The 19,167-nt window shown below is 32.4% G+C and overlaps 1 protein-coding gene across 1 annotated transcript; it reads right to left on the bottom strand.

Moving 5' to 3' along the window:
• Nucleotides 1-2,790: 2,790 nt before the first annotated feature.
• LOC105798045 (protein CHROMATIN REMODELING 24) lies at nt 2,791-16,138 on the bottom strand. Its single transcript, XM_012627929.2, has 22 exons — nt 15,815-16,138; nt 15,586-15,699; nt 14,082-15,016; nt 13,877-14,007; nt 13,732-13,786; nt 13,250-13,381; nt 11,690-11,797; nt 11,506-11,561; nt 11,345-11,435; nt 10,437-10,571; nt 10,264-10,341; nt 9,330-9,539; nt 9,176-9,247; nt 7,305-7,385; nt 7,113-7,231; nt 6,046-6,157; nt 5,685-5,753; nt 5,493-5,587; nt 4,660-4,788; nt 4,466-4,531; nt 4,245-4,377; nt 2,791-3,253 (listed from the first exon to the last, which is right to left on the bottom strand). Exons 1-22 carry the CDS (start codon nt 15,918-15,920, stop codon nt 3,089-3,091), a joined length of 3,192 nt encoding a protein of 1,063 aa, XP_012483383.1. The 5' UTR covers nt 15,921-16,138; the 3' UTR covers nt 2,791-3,088.
• Nucleotides 16,139-19,167: the final 3,029 nt, after the last annotated feature.

Raw genomic sequence — 19,167 nt, 5'->3', positions numbered from 1 at the left:
GAAATAAAACGAGAATAAATAAAATTAGTTGAAATAATAATAAATAAATAAATAATAAAAAAGATAGATTTGCCCTATGGAACCCTTGGTTAACTTGTAACCAAAAACGCCAATGATTGAGCGGCTCCCTACGAAACCCCTAGAAGAATAACCTCTAGAAACACCGATAAACGGGAAAGAAATTTGAATATTTGCAACTCCTAAATACCCTCGAAAGTAACAAACTCCAAACTAAATAGCAAGAGAAGAATCACTCTACTCCCAAAAAATTTGCCTCACACAAATTTGAAAGAAAACAAATACTAGCAACAAAGTCTTGGACAAAAGCATTCATCTTTAATTTTAATTGTCGTGCCTTGCTTCAAGTAATTGGACCACTAGGAAAAACAACCCCTTGAGTGTCACCTCCTTGGCTCGTATCAGTTCCGTCACCATCCATGGTGTGGTGTATGCGGAGTCGTTACATGTTGGACACGTGATTTCTCCACAATCATGATGGTGGCGGGGACTGGTACTTTAGATCTGGGCTACTGGCAACGGTGTGACTGTGTACCGAGGTTGGTGCTTCGGTGGATGCATTGCCCGGTCCGGCCGGGCTATCGCTAGAGATGTGGACCTCTATCTAGTCTACTACCATGAGAGACAACAAGGTTTTTCTTCCTCTGGAGTTGGGCATTTCAACGGTTTCTTTGATTTTCGAGATTAGGGCTCCACAGAGGCGGCTGGGTTTTTACTTTGGTTGTGGGTAAGAAGTAGTAGTTATCATTTTATTATTTAGGGCTTTCTTTGGTTTTTTAATTGCAATCTATTTATGCCTTTGTGTGATACGTTATCGTTTTCAATAACATATAAGCCCAACTTTTATTCAAAAAAAATCATTACTAACCCTTTACAATTGCTAATATGAATATTCTTTTTTTCTAATTTTATGAACAATTAAAGTTTTAATGGTCCAATTAATTTTTTAATTTAAAAATAGTAATTAAATTAAATTTTATAATTGAAGGCCAAAATGATAAAAAAAAGTTAGGGATAATTTTTCATATACCTAAACTAAAACAATTTAATAATTTAGGTTATAAGTATTATTTTATTATTTTTCTAAAATTATACTTAATTTAGAGATTCAAATCACTTTGAGTTACTTGTTCGAACCATTTAGGGTTATGTTCATTTCAATTTGATTCAAATTGAGTTCATATCAATTTTAAGTTAGATATTTTTTAATTCAGAAATGTAAATAATGTAAAGAACTCTTTACAATTGCTAATATAAATATTTTTCTAAAATGTTTATGAATGTTTTAAAATTTGTTGAATTTTTTTATTTTTGAATTTTTATGAAATGTGTACATAGAATTTCCACGAAAGTAATCACATCAACGCCATTAAAGTTTTAATGGTCCAATTAATTTTTAATCTAAAAAATAATTGAATTAAAATTTAAAATAGAGGACTAAATTAATAAAAGTTATGATAAAAATGACAAAAAAAAAAACAAATGTTAGAGATAAACTTGTCATTATACCTAAAGTAAAACAAATTAATAATTTAGGTTATAAGTATTATTTTTATTAATTTTTTAAGAATATATATTTAATTTAGGGATTCAGATCATTTTGAGTTACTTGTTCGAGCCATTTAGATTTATGTTCATTTTGAGTTCGATTCAAATTCGAGTTTATGTCAATTTTAAGTTGGGTCAATTTTGAATTCGGGTTTGGCAACTACTGTAAATAATGCAAAGGACCTTTACAATTGCTAATATGAATACTTTTTCTAAAAATCTTTATGAACGGTTTTAAAATTTGTTGAATTTTTTTAATTCTTGTGAAATGTGTTCATGGATTGTTATGAGAGTAGTCACATCAACGTCATTAAATTTTAATTGTTCAATTAACTTTTTAATCTTAAAAAATTGACTAAATTTTAAAGTTTGGGGCCAAAATGATAAAAAAATTGTGAGTAAAATAACAAAAAAATATTAAGAGATAAATTTATCATTATACCTAAACTAGAACAAATTAATAATTTAGGTTATAAGTATTATTTTATTAATTTTTAAAATATTATACTTAATTTAGGATTCAAATCACTTAGAGTTACTTGTTCAAGCCATTTAAGGTTAATTCATTTCAAGTATAATTCAAATTCATAGATTGCCACGAGAGTAATCACATCACTTCAATTAAAGTTTAAATGGTCCAAGTAATTTTTTATTCTAAAATAGTAATTTGACTAAATTTTAAAGTTTATGGCCAAAATGACAAAAAAAAGTTTAGGAGATAAATTTATCATTATACCTAAACTAAAATAAATTAATAATTTAGGTTATAAATATTATTTTATATTAATTTATTAAAAATATATTTTATTTAGGATTCAAATCATTTTGAGTTACTTGTTCGAGCAATTTAGAGTTATATTTATTTCGAGTTCAATTCAAATTCGAGTTCACGTAAATTTTAAGTTTGTTAGTTTTCAACTCAAAGTTAAGAAAATAATATAAATAATGTAATGAACCTTTTACAATTGCTAATATAAAATTTTTTCTAAAATCTTTATGAAAGTTTTAGAAATTTTAATTTTTATAAAATGTGTACACGATTGCCATGAGAGTAGACATTTAGTGTTGTTAAAGTTTTAATGATCTAATTAACTTTTTATATAAAAAATAATTTGACTAAAATTTAAAGTTGAAGGTCAAAATGATAAAAGAATTTATATGAAAAAAAACAAAAGTTAAGAAATAAATTTATCATTATTACTCAAAAACAATAAACCATACACATGGTAAAACACATTCCTTAGTACTCAAAAACTCAAATCCTCAATTTCAATCTCTCATTGAGAGAGTAAAAGAAGACATCAACAGGTAACTTTGAAAGCCTAGATTTCTTGTGTACAAAAGAGCTGTGTTTAGAACAGTTACCACCCACAAAATTATGCATTTCCACCACAAAATCTAGTGGGACCATCGAAAACTTGTTTGAAAATTCGAGTCCAAATGCTAGGTAGTTTTCTATTGTGTCAGGTGGAACAAGCCTAGATACAGGCGTGCTAAATACAGATACAACCAAAGACCTTATCTATACATTTAACACTTTCTGGAGTTGTCCAGTTATATCATCTACACCTACTTCAGTTTCTTTTTCAGTTACCTCTGCTGTCTTCATCTTTTGGAGCTCTGCATTCAGTTCAGCAATCTGCTTTTCTATCTTGGCTCCCTTATCAGGCAACCTCAAAATTGTAATCTGGCACAACAAATTCAGAAGATTATAACACAAGATTTAGAAGAGTTATGCAAAAACAAATTTCCTGGTGGAGCCAAGGTGGTATCTTCAAAAATTGAGTATGAAATAGTAAGAGTACCATGGAGACCCCTATACAAGGAGTCATATTGCATTTTGCCCTTTTTACTCAAAAATAGGCAAATTAGTTTCTATATGTTAAATCAAAGAGCAAAATGGTTCTTTCTGTTAACAATTTCATCCATTTCTATTATTAAAAACTAATGTGGCTAACGAAACAATCAGACAATTACAACTTATGCTAACATACAAGGACCAATTTTTAATAGTAAAAATAGATATTTGCTCTTAGATCTAACGAACAAGAATTAACTTAACCATATTTTGTGTAAAAGAGGCAAAATGCAATCTGGCTCTTAGTACAAGAGCCTCCATGATACTTTTACAAAATGCAACTATAGGCTAATGAAAAGAACCATATAATTTCATTGCTTGCATACACTTAATTGTCGAACACGGGCAAGACTATGCGAACAAGATGAATGAAATGCAAGAAAACATGCTGTATTTGGAAAATTGAATTCCAAAGAGTGAATTTGAATACAGTTTGTTGTATAAATTGTGAGGAAAAAATTGAATTAAGATTCAATATATACCCTATAGTTGAAAGAGGATAAAAAGACAATCATGCAAGTCATATTTAGACTGGCTTTATCATACATTTTATACTAATTTTGAAATCCATATCCTTTCTTTCAATAGTAGGATCAGAATATAATTTTACAAACAAGAACAACCAGAGAAAATAAGGTTAAAAATTAAATAAAGTAAAATGCACCCACCATCCTGATCTTGAGGGAAGATAACTCAGCCATGCAAAAAACTTCAGTTACGTTATTTAGTTTACCATTATTTAACCATTTCAAGAAAGAAATGCACACAAGATTTTTCATGCACAACACTGTCAAGCAAGAAATTTGATTCAAAACCATACCTTATTAGCATATATTTGGGACAGCCGGTTAATTCTTTGTTTAATTTCACTCTCAGTTAATTTAGCTACTTCAATAGGCGACAAGCTTTTCCTGCTCATCATGATATCCTTTGGCTTGAAAGCATATACAGCCCTGTCAAACATTTCAGATATAACTATCATGTTCCACACAGATATGTAAAGATTATATCATGAAAATAGTGGATGATCATAAGAAATACCCATCAGGTTTCTGTTCAACAGAAGAACTTGAAGATGAATGTCGCACAACCATATTTTCTTTTTTCCTGATTCCGTTAATGTTTGGAATGGTTAGAGCTTTGACAGAAAAAATGAACATACTATAATACATGAAGCTAAGTACACAATTTGGATCAAAAGACATTAGGGGGAAAGAAAGAGGCAGAGTTTTCACCATATGTCTTCGTCTTCTTCCTCTACAACTTGTACAGGTGCTGTTTTAGAGAAAAGTAGACTGTGATGACTAACTCCTGCTATTCCCAGTGTTTCCAGGAATTTTATGTGGGTTTCCAATAACTCATCCCTGTAAGACAAATTACAAAAATCAGAACATAGAAATACATGAATGTCATAAACAGTTCCAGAAAAGTCGAAAATTTCGACATGCTCCTGCAAACAAGCAAATATTATGTTGCTTCATAAAATTGTATCTAGTGAACAAAAATGAACATTGTTTACTCATTTAGGTTTTTCAGAAGTATTATGATCAACCAAAAGAAAGGTTTCAATTTTTCAAATAAATTATTTGAAGACCTAGATTCTAATTGAAAGCAGAATTTATCGGTTGGACATTTTAATTTATAGATGTGGATATTAGAACCAAGAGTGGGAATATTCAAGACACTATAAAAAACAAGGGAGAGAACTAGACAAAAAGAGAAGCAACTTAGACATAAAAGAGAAGTAAACATATTACATAAATATAGATAACAGTTTAAAAAGAAAATACAGCATTACTCATCACAACAGGTAAATAAGCAATTTGGCACAGGTGTCTATTCAAGAAAACTATAGCACGTTCCAACACAGAGTAGTTTTTGTTAATACTCCCAAAGAAAGAAAAATTTCACCATACTGCGGGCTTCATTATCCTTTATAATTTAAATTATTTCACTTCCATTAAAATAAGGTATGAATAGCAGTGTTATGATAGTAGGAAAAGAAGTTCTAATAAACAGTGCGATAAAAGTAAATCATAGTATCATACTACTATAGATAGAACAGTACATTTTACGTTGACTATCATGCTCTTCATGTAATTGCTTTTGGGTGAGTGAAATGTCAAACCCCTGTTTTGGAAGACTAAAAAGTTCTCGAAGATCCTGAAAGAAATATAAAAAATCTAAGTATGTCTATCACACATCACAAAGTACTAAATGCTTAAAATAAACAGGACAAGAAGTTTTAATTAAAGAGTACCTGCTGGCTGAAGTAGCGAATTTGTTCTTTGTGCTCAGTTGCCGTCTTAAATAATCCCCCCTTGTATATCTAGATCACAATTTTTAGGCAAAGTAGTGAAAATAAACACATCAGTAAAGAAATTAAGGAAAAATGAGACCACGGCTGTAAGGCTGGAGGCAAGGAATCCTACACGTAAACTAGAATCCAAAGTTCTCATATGTTATCACGAAATAGTTATTGTTGCCAGATAAAATTTCTCTTTATGCACAACTACAATAATTACGGCAATGTCAACCACCTGGGAGTCCCAGCAGGTTAACATATAGGTACTGTAAATGAATCAACATGGATAACAAGAAATTTCTGAGATTTCATCAACCTGCTTTCTGTATATCTTTTCTTCAACAGTTCCACAGGTCATCAACCTGTACACAAGGACATCCTTCGTTTGCCCAATTCGATATGCCCGATCAACACTTTGGTTATCCGTGCTGCAAAATTATTAATTAGCTTATTAACCCTGAAACAGGATATACCCTTCCCAGAAAAGCAAAATCAGTTTAGGTTAAGAAAGCACATTTTTCAAAAGCATAGCAGCAGAGTTAGTTCATAGTAGAGAAAAATAGGACTAGGAAAATACAATTGCAGAACTTTTTATCATTTCAACAATTGTTCTCAACATGCCCAATCCTGTCTCACGTCCACCAACCTCATGTATGCCTCAAGATGTTTCAAGTATTTCACCATATTGTCTCAAAAAGAAGTGATAAATTTAAATAATTTTGCCAAAAAATAATAAAAATTGTTGAATGTATTTCTTTCAGGACTTTGGATACAGATATATATTCAGCAGGCAAAATTTAAGCGAGTATCACTTGGCAACTCTTTCATCCACCTTTAATGGAAATTCTGCTAATGACTACAGCTGCTGGGCAAGAAAAAGCTGTTACTTATTAGTAATAAAATCCCATCCACCTCCCAATGTGTGGTGCATGCAGACATACACAGAAAGAATCCTACTGAACCAAATAATTTTGTTCAAACTCTGTTCTATTACTTGAATATCAATCTTCTTATTTAACAACCTGCAACTATAGGTCTAATAGAAGCCCCAAGTGAGTATTTTGTTAATAAATGCTTCAGATAATCGATATAGGTAATCCAATTTGGAATAAACTAATTTTTGGGTGAGGAAGGTCCGAAACAGAACATGAGCCCTCACAGTTTTTAACTCAATCGGGTGTTTGAAACCACGCGGCCAAGATGTAGAGAAAAATCCACCATTACATTGTTAGATATTAGATAAACTGATGGCCAAAAAAAAAACAAAGATATTGAATAAACTAATATCAAAGACTAACTATTTTACCAAATTCTTCATTTCTTAAAAGGGAGTATTAATCAAATTATACCAGAAACAAACTGAACTGAGGAGAAAAAGGGAACCTTGGGTTCCAAGCAGGATCGACCACAATGACACGATCTGCTTTTGTAAGTGTAAGGCCTAGACCACCAACTTGGGATGTCAGAAGAAATATAGGAGCCCCATTACCTTCTTGAAAATCCTGAAAATAGAAGAGATGAAAATATAACACCAAGAGAAAATTTAAATCAATTTAATGTTAAAGAAGCACTTACATTAACAATCTTCACTCTATCACTTGCTTTCGTGGTACCATCAATACGTAAAAATTTGTAGTCGTTTAACACTAGAGACTCCTGTGATCAATAATAAAACGTGATCACAAATTGCCTTGGGCACAAAGTCTAAAAAATTAGAAATTTCAAATAAAAAACAAAACACAATTCAAAGAAGATTCATCTTTGATATATTGCAGAGATTTTTTATGTTACAGGGTAAATCAGTGAATCCACAAGTTGGGTTGCAAGCAAGACTACCACATGCCCTATTTCTCTTTTTAATTCTCCTTTTCACTATACCCTAACACATATATGTCACCATTCCAACATGCTTGTAGAGTCTAAAAAAGCTCCATTGGCAATGTATTAGATAATTTCTCATTCAAGGAACTCTTGGTTCTCAAGTTTGCATTCAAGCATTTAAAAACAAGTCAAAACCAAGAATTTATAAAATACTATATACGGAAAATTCTTTTCAAGTACTTTAAGCAATAATTTTTTTTTATTATGAGTATTAATTTTCTTAAAATATACATCATAAAAAGATTATTAATACTTTAAATTTTAAGATTAAATAGTTATAATTTATTAAAATTCAAATTAATCTTTTTCTTAATTTCAACAGCCCAACCTTCTCAATCTCTTTAAGCTTTACCATGTCCAAACAAATTTGACCGCGTCCTAACCATAGCAATTTTTTTTGTTTGTTTTTTCTTGTGTTCCAGTCAGGTACGTATTCCAGTGTGTCGATAGTATGTCCGTGTCAAATACCAATAAAATACCACTACAACCAAGGTTCAAGCATGTCCAGGCTTCATAGGTTTCACCATACAGAAAAGCATATGAAAGGAAGTAAATGCCAGACCTTTGATGGATTCAAGAGAAAAAAAAAAAAAGAATCGTTTTTTTCTTAATCATGAATGAAGACAATTGTGAAACCCTTAAAATTTCAAGTTTCAAGTTCAGATAATGATTAGAAAGGTTGATGAATTTTATGGGAAAATATTTGATACACTACTAGTAGAAATTTTAAACTCCACAAGCATGGTTGGAGTGATGACAAGTATCCTATAGATATAGTAAAATATTTTAAAAAAATAAATATATAAAAGAAAAGGAACCCATGGCAAATTTTTAACTCTGTTTGTGGAGTTAAAAAGTTACACTGCTTGTGTACCAAATACTAACCCAAATTTTATATGCTAATCACACTATATTGCAATACATAATATCATAAAGAAATTTGTTTCATATCTCATGTCAAAATGGGATAGACTCCATTCAGGAAAATTTAATGGATCAAAAGTATATGTTGCAACCTCAAATGGAGCTAGGATTTTTAGCTCACCACAAGTAAGCAACCAAGAAGACACGCCATGTTACCCAATTTATTACCTATCACTATTAAGAAACTTCACTTTCTTCTCTTCAGGCAAAATGAGTGAGAAATAGACATCAAAAGGTAGCGTCTATTTAATTGTTGGGAAAACAATTATATAAATATATGGTACAGCTGCCTCACAAAATTGGCAGATGTTATAGAGCAACCTCTGCAGTCTAAGCAATAACTCAGCTAATGCTACCATGAACAAAAGCGTAAAGTAATACCCCAGAGAAAAGGAGGATCAAGAGGGAAGGATAAACAACAAACAAAGAAGGGGCTGGATGGCTTATTTGGAGAGTCCATTGTATTACTAGGGGTCAAATTTTAGAAATGGCAAAAAGTTTCTTCCCTTGAGGTAAAACTTAGTCCATAATTTCCTACCAAATTGCTCATACTGACAACTAAAACTCAGAAGCTTGAAAAATTAGACAGCATGCTGCCATGAAAAGGTAAATGAGCCAGCAAGTCAAGATCTAAAACAAACCTGAATATGATTGAGCATTTTTCGAGTTTGAGAAAATATAAGAACATGGTGGCCCTCTGGAATTAAAGTGTCCTGAAAAAACCATAAAATGCATTTGACTTAAGAAGATTATTTATACCTTGGAATAAATCTATACATAAGCAGAGCCCCTTACCAAAAGTGAAAGTAAAAAGGATATTTTGCATGAGAGATTGTCGTGATTATCTTGAAAGTCATTCGTTTCAGCAACATCAGCAACATGCATTGCCAATTTTTCAGCGACACTAGCATCTTCTGGATTTAGCATTGAATCCATCCCTTCTAGTACATCCTCAGCAGCTCTCTTTGTCAAGAGAAGTGGATGATCACATATTTTTTTAAGAATCTGTTTCAAAGAATGGGCACTTTTTCTTATTACCGCAATAAGATTAAAAGGAACTAGCTAACTACATCAAAACTGTATAATCCAGCACACAAACTGTTTCAGCTAGTGCACATAAATTAACAGCTAATTATAAAGAATAACAGATCATACGCAAGTTAAATATAACCAGAAAAGTCTGGATATTAAAGATTGATAAAAGAGACGGGTTACTTTAAAAGTGAAACTTTATCCTGACAAAATTTGAGAAATAATATATTCTAACCACCTAGATAACCTAAAATAAATATTCCAGGCAAGCAACTGCAATGAAAGATAATTCCTCCAATTGAAGCACTGCACATCTTCAAAAAGGAGATACAGAATGCACATCTTATGACAGATTCAGAGAAGAAAAACATTTTCATAAATAAAATGGAATATGTTCACACAACTAAACTTTCAGTATAACAACAAATAATTATCAAAAGCGGGTGCCATCATTGGATTCTTTTGGCCAACAATCCCTAGAGATTTTAAACAGACTGGAAGCACACAACTCTTGTGTTGATTGACAACCAAAATACCTGAAGAATGTTCCTTATAGCTAAAACCACCAAATCTTAAAGAACAATTGATGGTTGTGCACATCAGCACATAAAGAAACGACTAAACATAAAAAAAAAAATCAAATGCGTGTGTAAACTGGAGGAAAAACAGACGGGAAAATTTGAACAGAAAATGGTACCGTCAATGCAGCTAGAGGCGAGCCATCAAAAGCTGAAAGAACTATCTCACTATTCAAAAAAGCTTCGTACAACCGTCGCTAAAAGGGGAGACACAAATAACCATGAGCAATAAAAAAAACTAATAAATCCACAATCAAGAGTAACATTCAGAAAAGTAATGCTAAGTTTGCACCTGGCAAGCAGTCAACTTTAACCACACAATGATCTCATTTTTCTTAGAAAGCTTGGCAGTTGACGTATCATCTTCACCAAATACCTCTTTCTTTAACCGGCGCAAAAAGTAAGGTTGAATACGTTCTCTTAACTCCTACAGAGGGGGAAGGAAAAAAGATAAAAAATTATGTTCTTTCATTTCAAGACACATTCCATGGCCATAACAGAGAAAAAAGAAAAGGCAACAAGTAGGCATTATGGCTCCAAAACTTAAAGGAAAATTATATGATATAATTTAAGATGGATAGCAAAGCACAAATAATTGAACATTAAAAAATAAAAAATTGGCTCCCCTGAATTGCAATTTTTCACTAATAAATTTCACCAGAATGCATTTACTTGTAACATCACCAAAAACCTCAGCATTTATATGCAATCAGATTTTACCAAGATCTTACATGGTGAACTTGAATACTTAAATGTATATTTTTGTTGAGGATATTTAAGCATAAAGACATATGATAGTGCCTCTTAAATCAAGTTTGTACAAAGTCATGTGAGATGCAGCAAAGATTGATGTGTACCAAGTCTAAAACAAAATAAAATTACTATAGCTATGGATGGTCAGGAATCAAGATAGATTATAGATTGAAGTTTCTAAAACATCGCATTTGAAAAGCAGTTTGAGATCAAAATCAATTTTTACAAAGTAGTCCTGTGATACTAGTAGAAAAGATTGATGTGAGCTAAAGCAAATGGCAAATAACAATGCCCATGGTAAGGAATATAAAGAAAGATAAGAATAGTTTCTGCAACACTGCATCTTCACGGAAAGCAATTTGACTTTAACATTAGAATAATTGAATGATGCCCAGGATTGAATCATCAAAGCGCATTCTTATCAAGTAATACTTATTAAAACAACACCTTGGCAACCGTTGAGCCAATACGCTTTTCCCTCTCAGAAGCATTTTTTTCATTTCCACGTAAAATAGCATGCTCGTATCTTTCCTTGAACCTGAGAAAATATCCAATTCTGTTACATGCTGCAGGAGCATAACAAACATCAGTTCAGCAAAAACAATTACCATTTATTATCACCGAGTAGCTCAGGACAACAGAAGTTGAACAAGGCCCACAGTTCCTAATACAAACCAATAAAAGACAAAAACAAAGTAGAATACAATAATCCAAAGTTTGCTTTCATGATAAAACAAAATATAGTGCATTTTTGGAGTCAAAGAAAAATGAAGATAAATGTGAAGATGTTACCTTTAGATTATTCTGAATTGGTGTGCCACTTATGACTATACGATGAGCACTTGGTATATCAAGCAAACTTTTTGCCCTTTGTGTGCTAGGATTTTTTATGAGATGGCCCTGGAACAGTAATGCAGTATGAAAGTCAAACAAAGGAACATGAAGCGCTTACAAGAAAAATGACACATTCAAAAGGAGACAAGATTTTATGCAAATGCAAAACATAAAAGATATATTTTAAGTGAGTTGCCATCCTAGTGCTGTCATCTTCAGCAGGCAACCATTACCTGACGAAAATTCATCAATAGTAATCATATATCATTTGATTATCCTAAAACTCCATCATTTAATGGCCCCACTTTATTTTTGAAGCCCATTATGCTTCAATAGTAAATCATTTATAAGGTATCTTAAAGCTCATATGACTTACCTGCAAACAATAGTAGATCTTAGGCCATCTTTTGCCCCTCACATAGTACAATAAATATTTTATTACCAGCTTTACGTGATAAAATCCATCTAAAAATACTTGGCAGTACAAAATACTTTTATTATGCCAATAGAATCAAGAAGAAACAAAGGGGAAAAATATATATTTATCCCTATTGTAGAATCATAGAATCAAGAAAATTTGAAAATGTTGTTTACCTCTACTCTTTAGAATTTAGATCAATACTTTGCCTTTTATATTGGATGGATTCTTTAACCTTTAAAACTTAAAATAAATGCTAATAAGGAAAAAAAAACAAAAGATCTCAAATCCAATATACATACATGAATGCATGAATACACTCATTAGATGTACAACATTTATTTAGTTAGCTGTTTCAGCATTGTCAAGGGTGTCAGGCACACTCAAGGTGCTAAGACATTGCCCGATTAAAATAAGACACATACATATAAATAAATATAATATATAATTATGTAATACATGTAGATTAGAATAAAGAATAACTAGTAAGGTAAAATATGAAGAAAAAAAAAGAACTTACAATACAAACTACAAAGCCAAAAATAGAGCTCTGTTTTTTAACACTGAGCAACATTTCCTCTATTTTTAAACAACAAAGTAAACTTTAAAATCAACTGACGATAAAGGAGAAAGAAAAATTAAAAGCAGAAAACAATAGTAGAGTAGATAGAGATTAAAGTATGGCCCCCAAAAAAGACAGATTAAAGCTAAAAATAGGGTGTTGGACAGAGGATGAAGATTTAAAAAGAGAGGTTCACTGTCTAGTGCTCATCTAGGTAGCTAATCTGAAACATCTGAGGGTTGCATATTATAGCCAACAAAGATAAACTATATCCTATCAGCACCGTCCTCCCCATTCAAAGATCTGGTGATAGGATGCTCCGATGGAGCTACATTAAGAGTCAGTTAAAACAAATCATACTTAATGTAAATACATCAGATTTTTCCTATTCTGCATATTCAACAGCTTTCGAACATAAACCCCACAAAAAAAATATAGAGCAAAACACTGCCATTAAAAAAATAGAAATTGCAAAAATTCATTAGGCAACCAAAGCCTATAAATTTTGAATTACAGGCAGCATAGCAACATTGTCTACCTCATCAAGAATCATATAGTCCCATATGATATCATCCTCATCCTCGTCATCATCACGGTAGCAGCTTTCTCCTTTCAAAGCTTTAGAATTGTTTCTTACAATATCGTAGGTTGTAAGAAGAATCCCTTGGTTCTACAAGAAATAAGAAAATTCAACAAACATGAAAACACTAATGTGGAACAGAATAACAAGCCCAAGAGGAATTACAAGCATTTTTGTGTGACTGCTATATGCACAAATTAAACAGCAAACAACACCATAAATGAATAAATAATGTCAAATATCCAGAAACTTCTAAAATCAAATAGAATTTCATGTTAGCCAATGTTGAAATAGCCTGAAACCTTGAAACTTGCAAAAAGATAACTTCCTGAAAATTGAAACGGATCCTAAAGGTGCAGTTAGTCTCTTATTCACTTGCAGAATAAGAAGTATTTGTTATATTTAGCATTATTATGGGGTGTTAAATCAACAACCATGACCTGAAGCACATCTTCGAGCTCATATTGCCGAGTTTTAGCAGAAGTCGCAAAGTACCTGTGCAGAAGCCGAAATAATGATTATTCATACTAATTCAGCATCTTAACATCAGAAATACTGTGAAATTTTTAAGTCAAGTAGCCTCACTCTCTAGTCTTCCCAGAAAGCCCTACAACCGAGAGTTCTTTGATCCAATGAGAGAGCAATGTTTTCGGGGCAACTATTAAAGCTCTTTTAATCAACTTTGAATGAAACAATCCTGCTAGAAAGCCACAAATCTGCCCAAATAACAAATAAAAAAGTTTCCATATGAATATATATGACACACACACACACACACACATTTCCTTACCTGCATTGTTTTTCCCAGGCCCATATCATCCCCTAAGATTCCACCCTTACCCTGGCAATGCAAAGACCAAAGCCATTTCAAGCCCTCGCGCTGATGCAGATACAACATTTTTGCAACTTTAGTTGGAAGCTTAAAGGTTGAATTTGGGCCACTCAAAATAAAAGGCTGGTCAACTTCTGATGAGTATGAATCATCAAGCTCATCAGCTTCCTCGGACTGATCAGACTTCTTCAAGTTACCACCACATTTAACAGCTTTTTTAAATCCTTGCTTTGAACTCAATACTACACAATCATTGTCATCCTCTTTTTCTCCATGTTTTGATGCAAATGACCTACCCACAGACATCAATCGCTCATATGCATTCTTAGGTTCATTCTTCTTTAGCCTTTGGAAGTTTTTCTTAGATTCATGTACCCTAGTAACAAAAGTGTCATTCCCAAAGTCACTCTGTGATTCACTCTTTTCTTCTTTTTCTTCAACATTTGAATCAAAAACCTGCCTTGCAGACACCAATTTGACATTAAGCTTTTTTGACTCTTCTTCATAAACATCATCTTCACGCAAATCAACTACATCCTGAACACCACCTCCAACATTCTTACTCGAACCTGATGAGGTATCAGATGGATCAGACATGCTGGAAAATGAAGACTTGGCACTACCATATTCTGGAATATTCCTTTTAGGGGCTGTCTTTTTCTCTATAGACATAAGCTCAAGCTTAGAGCTCAAGTCATTTAAAATATCTCTAATTTGACTTCCACCCTCACAAACATTCTTTGTTTGCAAAGGTGAATCAAAATCACAAATTCCAGAAAAATTAGGTTCATTGGGAATCGAGGTTTTATCAGCACCCCCACCATCTCGAGATGAGACTTTGCACAAACGACGCCTACCCTCAATCTTCACCTTTACAGGCTTTGCTTCCTCTTCTGAAATTCATTCATTCAAAAAAAAAAAAAACACAAGCACGTTAATTGCAGAAAATAAAGTAAAAGGAAAAGGGAGGAGAAAAGAAAAACAAATAGATCGTCCTTCTGAAAGCAAAAACAAATGAGAAAAAAAAGGGGGTAATGATAGACATCTAAACATATAAAGGATAAAATCTTTCAGATAAAGAGAATTAAGACCTATAAACAAAAAGCAAACCAAAAAAAAAAAACAAGTGTACAAATAAAATATATAAAAACCGATTGAATAAAGCAGAAAGAAAAACATCTAACAGGAAAAAAAAGCACAATATATTGTAGAAGAGAAAATCAAAACCCACATCGAAATTATATAAGTACATATATCCCTACTCAAAGAACTCAGTTCTAATCTCCGTTCCAAAAATTTGAACTTGGTTAATATTGAAACCCATTTAAAAAATGAAGAGATGTAACATCACTATGCTTTTTAGTAAAGAAAACCAAAGCCCACAGATATGCAATAAAAAACAAACAAACAAACAAACAAGAAAATGGCATCTAAGCAGTAAGAAAAAAAAGACTTCTTATACCAAGAGGAGAATCAAAATCGGTGATTTCAGAGAAGCGAGGAATAGAATCATCTGTATGGGATTGTTTGCAAAGACGACGCCGAACTTGAAATTCCTCCTCATCAGACTCTTCTTCTGCAAAAGCCACAACAATCGAACCAATAATCACGACATAGCCCAAAAAAGAAAAAAGAAAAACCCTATTTTGGGAGGGGGGAGGCAATAGAAAGGAAAAGAGAAGAGATTGTACTGGTTGGTTTGGGTTTGGGAGGTGCAGAAAGATCGTGAAGGAAACGGTAATGGCTGTCGTTTAAGCTTACAGCATTTCTAATGTTGCTCTCCTCTTTGTCCGCCATTGAAAATGTATCTCCTAAAGGCTAAAACTCAACATTTGGAAAGATTATATATAGAGAAAAATTAAAGGGCGTCACTCCTTTTCCCGCTTTTGTGTTGAATTTTTGAATTTTGATCAATTGAAACAACAGTTTCTTCTCTTTTCGAGTATTTAATTTCTTTTTCCTTTTATCAAATCAAACTTACAAATGCGAAAACTCTTCGTATTAATTAATTGATTTGCAGGGTTATCCATATTTTTATGATTTATAAAATAAATCAAGAGAGGTTTTGCTCATCATGGATTGGAGCCGGATGAATGAAAATTTTGAGATTTAATTTTTAGGATCAGGTGGACTCGGAAAATGGGTTTTTTTACCCGAGTTAAGCCCGCTTGAAAAAAATATCCAAAATGAACTCATATAATTCGTAAAAGTCCCACATTATTTGAAAAAAAAAATTATTAATCTAAAATCCCCTCCGAAGCTTCGAATTCGAGCCTCAATTACGAGAATTACCTGAGATACACGCATAACATGCGTGAACTTTAAAAGACTCAGAGTGAGACCATCACAAACATATATTTCAATACGTAGCATAACACATCTAAATCATCATAAATATAACTTTTACATAATTCACATATCATCATATTTAATGAATATAACAAGTTTTGCTTATGTAATAATGCACATTTCTGAGGATTTTCTATCCATTTCCGCTACACACACTAATATCAAGTTCCCCAAAACTTCTTCATCCGATAACACACCATTTATGGACAAGTCATCACATAGATACCGATAAACGATCACATAACACATCGTGGACAAGCCACCACATAATTGCCAATAATTACCACATAATCACAGTTAAACTGCCACATAGCTTCCTCTTCTCACAATATCATCCCATGCATGTGATATGACCATTTTAACACATATGTTTCACTTTTCACATTTTCCACATATTCATGCTCGTAACTCATATTTCTCGGTTTTTACACATATGCATATATCATGCTCACATTTTCACATATCACATAGTTTTCACTTTAGAATACTTTAATATACATATTTATATTAACATATGGATCTTAACATTACATGCATCACAAATCATGGATTTTCACAACACTTAATAGTTTAGGACACTTACTTGGATTCCTCTTTGATTGAGTTTTTCAACTCCACTCGAGTATTTAATATACTCACAAATTAAATTAAATAACATTTTATTAAAAATAAATAATATTATATTTCACTTAAAACGAGAGTTAGATTCCACAACTTAAATTGTAGATCCGATTGCCACAATCCTATTAGAGGAGATTTCACTTGGATTTAAGCCGATAGATGAATCTATCGCATCAAACATGTATTTTAGTTAGATCTATCGGATTTGATTTTTAACACTTAAAGTTTTAATCATTCAAAATAGTTCTCACCATCACTTATTATTAAATCAAGACTTAGATTGATTGTCTTCGTTATCACACTAAGGATCTCTTTGATTAGTGTCGTTTGGTCCTTCAAGTTGATACGAAATCACATTAGTATTTATGTTAAACCAATAATAAAATAACTTAATATATTATCACCCTAAACCATTCGGCCAAACCATGGTATTGCTAAAATGAAGAATTTTACGAATCGAACAACCTTACTTAGACTTGATTTAATACGAGATGATCGAAGGATCAAGAATGGAATGAGACCAATGTTTGAGTGATCTAGAAATAAATAATCGAATAAGTGAAAGAAAAATATGAGTTTTAGTCACTAAGGAATCGACAAAAGAAAGAGAAAGCGAAAAGGAAAAAATTTGGTCACTGGCGACGGCTCAGCAGTGGTTCGCCTATGGAGGAGCGGCAGTTCGACGGTGGTGAGAAAATATTAAAAGGAGGAGGTTTCGGTCACTACATTGGAAGAAAGGAGAAAAGAGAAAAGGAAGAGAAAATAGGTGGAGGAGGAGACCCGTGGTGGTTCGCTGTGGTGGTCATGACAGCTCACGACGGTGGAAGGGAGGAGGAGTGAAAAAAGGCGACGTCTATAGTGGTTAGGAGGTCTTTGATGGTGGTGGAAGGCTCGGTTGGGGTGGTTGGAGAACAAAAGTTAGAAGGAGGTGGTGGTGGTTCTATTTTGATTTGAGAGAAAAAAAGATGAAGAAAATGAAAAAATAGAGATTAGGGTGCAAATAAGGGTGGTGGACGGCACAAAGGGTGTGTGTAGCTTGGTCAACCATGACCAGGTTCATTGTATCACAAACTTATGGCAAGAGAGGAGATTTTGGCAAGGGAGTGAAACAAGAAATGAAAAAGGGGATGTGTTTCACAACATAAGGCAAGTTTAACTTGCTAAAGGAGGAAAGGAATCCTCGAGATATGGCAACAAGGGGGGTGGACGGCAAGGCTTGAATGCACATGCCAATTGTGTGCAAAAATTTAATTAAAAAAATGAGAACATGGAGGGTACAAACTAGGAACTTTTAGGATAGTTAATGAGTTTCATTCCACTAAGCCACAACACTTCCTTGTGTTCATTTTTGTGCAAATAATTTAAGACATAAGAAATGGCAGTTTCACTATATTACAATTAATAGAAAAAAATGGGGTGTGACAAAGGGTTGAGGAAGACATTTTGCAAAAGCACAACTACATTTTCAACTTTTTATTTTTTATTTTTTTCCAAAAACACTCTAAATCCAACTCTTTATCCTATCTCTAAACCTTTTAGTAATTGTAGATGTTTATTTTTTGTTACAGAGCTTTTTAACAATAATAGTTTCGGGAAATATTGTTCTTTGCAAAAGCATGTTTGGGAATAACTACCTTTGGGAGTAACATCATGTTGGAAACAACTAATCTTGGGAACAACACTATGTTAAGAATGGCTACCTTTGAGAACAACATAATGTTGGGAGTAACTAGTCTTGGAAACAATTTTCTCATTCAACAATGAGACAATCTTATTTTGGGTTATTATTATGAACATTTTAAATTTGAATATTTGTATGTTTATATATATATATATATATATATATATGTATATATTTAAAATAACTTAATTGAAATAATAAGTTTTCAAAGTGACCTCTGTTATTGAAATTATTTTATTTTAAAATATAAAAGATTTTGTGCATGTAACTTAAGCTACGCTAATATTGATTGGCCCAAATGAAGGTTAATATTTAACAAAATTACATGTGCAACTATAGTAATAAACATGTGACGATTATTCGATTTTACATGTGAGCAAGAAATCGGACCAA

Source organism: Gossypium raimondii, chromosome 9 (genome assembly GCF_025698545.1).
Source record: "Gossypium raimondii isolate GPD5lz chromosome 9, ASM2569854v1, whole genome shotgun sequence".
In the NCBI taxonomy this organism is placed as follows: domain Eukaryota; kingdom Viridiplantae; phylum Streptophyta; class Magnoliopsida; order Malvales; family Malvaceae; genus Gossypium; species Gossypium raimondii.
The sequence above is the reverse complement of the archived record's forward strand: the minus strand, read 5'-3'. Positions and strand labels throughout refer to the sequence as shown.

What these genes read in the sequence shown, in the direction of transcription:
- LOC105798045 (XM_012627929.2), bottom strand. Translation starts at nt 15,920, where the DNA reads ATGGCGGACAAAGAGGAGAGCAACATTAGAAATGCTGTAAGCTTAAAC. An exon ending in TTGGCTCAACGGTTGCCAAG is followed by an intron (nt 10,572 to 11,344) that starts GTGTTGTTTTAA and finishes CCCCCTCTGTAG; the next exon opens with GAGTTAAGAGAACGTATTCA. An exon ending in TAAAGTTGACTGCTTGCCAG is followed by an intron (nt 10,342 to 10,436) that starts GTGCAAACTTAG and finishes CTCCCCTTTTAG; the next exon opens with CGACGGTTGTACGAAGCTTT.